This window comes from Eupeodes corollae, chromosome 2 (genome assembly GCF_945859685.1).
Source record: "Eupeodes corollae chromosome 2, idEupCoro1.1, whole genome shotgun sequence".
In the NCBI taxonomy this organism is placed as follows: Eukaryota; Metazoa; Arthropoda; class Insecta; order Diptera; family Syrphidae; genus Eupeodes; species Eupeodes corollae.
Window position 1 is genome coordinate 10,025,461 of NC_079148.1, and position 5,374 is coordinate 10,030,834.

General features: G+C 32.0%; 1 protein-coding gene across 1 annotated transcript; it reads left to right on the plus strand.

Moving 5' to 3' along the window:
• The first annotated feature begins 3,684 nt into the window (after positions 1–3,684).
• Positions 3,685–5,061, plus strand: LOC129948086 (choline transporter-like 1). Its single transcript, XM_056058907.1, has 4 exons — positions 3,685–3,812; positions 4,098–4,471; positions 4,533–4,687; positions 4,751–5,061. Exons 1-4 carry the CDS (start codon positions 3,705–3,707, stop codon positions 5,044–5,046), a joined length of 933 nt encoding a protein of 310 aa, XP_055914882.1. The 5' UTR covers positions 3,685–3,704; the 3' UTR covers positions 5,047–5,061.
• Positions 5,062–5,374: the final 313 nt, after the last annotated feature.

The window sequence follows — 5,374 nt, forward strand, 5'->3', positions numbered from 1 at the left end:
TATACAGGCAGCTCTACTGTCAATTTGGAAGAGAGGAGTTATTTTAGGGACAATAATAGCATTGTCGAAATTTCAATGATGGTTAAATTGAGTGGAGAAGTGATGCAGCTGAATTTTATACCTCATAGAGATGACTTGCTATTTAAAGGAAAGGGAGGATGTTTTACACTTTGTTGGAAAATGTCCAGTTCTTAAAAAAATAAGTAGGAATGCTTTTGGTAGCGAAATACTGACGCAAAATCAAGTTATACCCTTGCTTAACAATATGGAAATTATATCAATTCTGCAGGCTAACTCTTCTCTGTAGAAGTAGAATTATAAATGAAAGTTTTTAAATATATTATTGAGCTCTGTAATCTTTTTTGTGATTTGTCAACTAGGCACTAGGCCATGCTTTTTGTTTTTGTTTGTAAACTTTATAAGAAAATTGTTATCAAAACAAAAAATAAATCTAATCTAATCTGAAAATCATGGCTTGGGGCGAAAATAGATCTTATCAATTCAATTTCAGGAATTCTTTTTCCACCTTTCATAGCAAAATCCAGGAGTTCCCCAGGGTTATTATTTAAGACCCCTACTTTTTATCTTAGCTATCAATGAAGTTGCCCTTTTTGTACGATACAGTAGTTTATTATTCTATACTGATGATGTGAAAATCTTTTAAAGCATAAAGTCTCTAAACGATGGATTGCAACTCCAAAAGGATACACGTTCACTGCCGTCTGACCCGCTGGCGGGCACAACTTTTACGCCCTGAGAGGCTATACATTTTTGTATAAATATTTTCTGCGTGTCCTGTTATTAAAATATCAATTTTTTTCTTCATCGGCACCTAGATAAAAGTCTTATTATCATCAAATTAATAATATAAAAATATAGAATTCACTTTGAATGATTTATAAATAAATTATGATCATATTTGATGCTTGCTAAATCATTCTAAACATAAAGGATTATTATTATCGCATGTACCAAAAAAAGTTGTGACCTTTCTTTTCTTCTTGACTTCAGCGTTTCTGCCTTCTCTTTCACTAATATTGCTATAGCAATCTGCACAGCGTTATCTTATTTTCCTATTTCTGGAATATCTGCTTCAAGTTTCCTTCAAAATATGCCTACTTTTGGATGTGGATGCGAGTGCTTTCAAAACAGGTTAGCACAAAGCTTCGCAAATCGATTTTCTGAACTCTAAAACTGAGCAGTTCTTATTCTCCTTATATATAATCAATGTGTTTACAACTGATGTTGATGAAAGGACCTCAAAAGCTATTTCATGATACCATCCTATAGTTTTGCGTAGAGGTATAAAATAACAAGCCATTTAATCCGATATGTCAAAAACTTGCTTGGCATGATTACGGTCCACAATCAAACTCAATTTTCCAATTTCCTCATCTTGCCTTGACCGCTTTCCTTTAGGTACTTATTCCAAACCATGTTGTGTACTCAACATGAGAACATCACGCTTGTCCCTCCATTTGGCAACTACGACTTCGGAATTTTTAAGCCCTTATAGTTAATTTTTTCTAACAACCGCCAAGGTTGTCTTTTCATCAAAAAATTCTTCTAGCTTTAACGAAGTTTTGTTCAAGTAGGTTTAAAAGTCCACTTACTTTTTCGAAACGGTTTTCACTATTTGTTAAATTGTCCGCAAGTGCATTAGTTTCATAAGTAACTGGAATCTATTCCGCAATATCACTTGCGGCACCAAGGAATTTTGAAAAAGTTGTCAGTGCTCCAGTAGTTAGTAAACAATAGAGGTGTATTTTACAATACCCATATCCCATAACCACTTGAAGGAATTCTTGTACCCCTTGGACGTTGGTGTCTACCCCCTTTGACCGAGAAGTACGCATTATAATGGTGCTCCAAAAAAATTGGTTGGCATTGGCATTTGTTTCGGTGACAATTACCCGAAAGACTTCTTTTGTGACCATAAGCTCAAAACATGAAAAGGTAGTGCCGATGCTTGGGGGTGAATATTTACAACAGACGAATAAAAATCGTCGTTTGTGAATGTGTTCGCGTAATCACGCACGCCACTGATTAGACGGCGACGGCACGGTCGCCGTATATTTCAGTCGTTGAGATGGCTGTTTTAAATGTACGGAAAAAACCCGTCTCCGTCCAGTTTGAAAGCTTTAGTTAATTGTACTAGCTTACTATTAATGGCTTACGGATAAAAAAAGTACGGTTTTTTTTGTACGGAGAAAATCGTCATGTATGAAAGAGGCCTTAAGGCTATTGGTAATTTAACGCCTGTATTTTTGCAGGTATTTTCCTGATGCTCTCAAAAGTGCTGATGTCATACCATCATTTAAAAAGGCTCGGCCAGTCCCGTCTTTAGTAAGATTTTCGAAAAAGTTATAAAAAAGGATGGTTACCTTTTTGAACAAAACAAATTTTTGTAATCCTGTTTCAGCAGGGCAAATCAATTGAAGAAGCGTTATTACAGTTTTGTGACCAAATAATTTTCAGTTTAGATACAAAAAAGTGCACAGCTGGATCATTTATTGATGTAATAAGGGCTTTTGATATGGTTAGCCATTAGATCTTACTGCGAAAATAAGATAAAGCTGGATTTAATGGTTTTATGTTGAAGTGGTTTGGATCTTATCTTGAAAAAAGTGCCAGAAAGTGAAGTTGTATGAGATCAGAAGTGAATTTATGTTTCTCAACCTTTGTGTACCCCAAGGATCTGTTTTGGGACAAATTTTATTCCTAGTGTACATAAACTCTCTGTTTGCTCTTGATTTCAGAGGTACCCCAACTGCGTTTGCGGATGATGTTGGTTTTTCTTATGGCACTAATAGTCGATTGGATATGGTCTCAGATATAAATTGGAACCTTGAGCTATTGAGAATATGGTTTTCGGTACATAATTTGGTAATTAGTTCGAAAACGAAGCTAATGTTGTTTAGCTTATCTTCCTTACAAAACTTTGAAGTTTATTTTTAGTCCCATGCCCCAGAATGTCAAAAGTTCAAGCTTCCTGAATGTAACTTTTTAACCGGGACCAAGACTTATGTAACTTACACTAACCAAAACTGTGCGTCCAATTGATTTCAAAAATGAAATTCTCAATGCACACGGATAACTTGGGAAAGTACAAAAAAAATCTAGTACTTTTATGTTTTTTTTTTTATCAAATTGAAAATTCATTTTGAATATCGTTTTGCATTTTTTCTTCACTTAATTAGTAATTATTTTGGATTTCATAAACACACAGTTGCATTAAGGTTAGAGGAATCTTAAAGCCACTTCAGTTTAATCAAACAAAATTTAATAATGTGCTAAATCAATAGAACTTCGCAGTTTTTGAGATTCTTTAAAAGGTTCGAAGGTTTGATTGCTTTGTTCTTTTCCTTTTATTATTTTTAACTAAGAAAATATTTCGCCTTTAAAAAGAAGGTGGTTCAAGAATTTAAATTTAATTTTAAAGCAACATTTTCACTAAAAATGAAGTAATTAACTTAGATATTTAAAATAGCTACAAAAATATATTATGTATTAATTTTATGTCTAAAATCCCTTGAGTAACTTGTTTTAAACACGCACAATATTTTGTAATTTTTCAATATATTTATCGATAGTTCGTATTTTTTTTTTTTTTATTTTAGGTTATGAGTAAAATAACTTTGATATGTTTAGTCAATTTTAAGTGAAGTCTTTATTCGTAGTGTTGTAAAAAATCAAATTGCGACATGGATTGTATGAAAGTCCCGAATAGCCCTCAAAGTTACCGTCAAAAACCTAGGAAATGCACTGATACATCATGGATTTGTTTGTTTTCAACATTTTGGTGTTTTTTAGTAAGTAGTTTTTCAACAAATATTATTATTAACATTAAAAAAGAACTTTTTTGAAATTTAAAAAAATACATGTTTTTAAAAATTTCTTGTCATCGACTAAGAGCTAAAAGGTTCTAAACTGCATTTAGCTGTAGAACGTTTTTGGAGCTGATTTGAAGTAAAAGGAAATGTTCTCAAAGATTAGCTAATCGTTTGTTTTGGGTTTAATACTTTTTATTCTAAAAATATTCTTTGTATAGTCTAAAATTGTAATTTTAAAAAGTCTAAAATTGTTTTCTTTCACAGATTGTTATTATTGTATTTTCGATTTCTTACGGTAATTACGATGTCGCCATAAAAGGTGCTGATTCTTTTGGAAATATTTGCAATCAAATTAACCACAAACATTTTGAAAACTTCACACTTTCTGCATTTGACACATCAGCAAAACCGTTTTTGTTCTATTTTGACAATAATGAGCTCGAAAGTGTTGTTAAAATTTGTGTCGAAAAATGTCCTGAATATGACTTACCTAATTCTTATCATATTTTTAAATTTTTGGAAAAAGGATTATCCCAAGTTTGCCGATATGATTTTAATTTATTAAGAGCAAGTTATATAAAAGATTATCCACCAACCATTAGTAGAAGGGGTCCTTGTCCTCCTGTGACATTTAGAAGGTAACAGAAGTGAAAGAATAACTTGTTTTGAATTTTGTATTGAAAATAATATTTTATTTAGCTTCACTTATAGAAATAGATGCTTACCCATTGCGCGAATAAATGTTGTTCGTGATTTGTATAGTTTATTGAACTCAGGACGTGTGGACCAATTGTTTTTCCTGGCAGTATACTCAAGTCGGAATTATGTTGCGATTTTATGTGGATTTTCTCTTGGTAAATATGACTTTAGAAATGCTTAACATCCGAAAGACTTATATTCTTTTTAAAATTTTTCAGGAATTTCTCTGATATTATTTGGAATGATGTTTTTGCTACCGATGCTCACATCTTGGTTTATATGGCTTTTAGAGATTGGCACAAATGCTGGCCTATGCACTATCCTATGGTCGCTTTATAACAAAAGCCCAGTTGACGAAAATACTGAAGAGATGGTTTTTTCCCTTGATGAGAAACAAACCACTAATCTTTTGTTCATTTTATTAGATGAATTCAGTATTAACAATATTTTAATATTATGTTCAATTGGTTTTACAATTTTTATCGATGCAAGTTTGCAAATATTTCTTATTTAGTAATATTGTCTAATTTATTTTCCTTTTAGATTATTTTAGTAATTTCAACATTGATTTTGTTCAAGCATTTGAAGCAACAAAAGCTTCTCTTTGAAGAAGGAAGTGTGCCAATTAAGCACTTACCAGGTCTTAGTATTTCATCAATAATTGGGCTGATCATTATGAGTTCTTTTATATTCTTAACGGGATATACTTTAGTATGCCTTACAACAGCAATGTATCCTACAATAACACCGATTATTGATGAAGTTGAGGAAAAAAGAGACATTGTATACGAATTCAGAAGTAAATATGCTTTTATTGATATAATTACTTACTTACTTGCTTT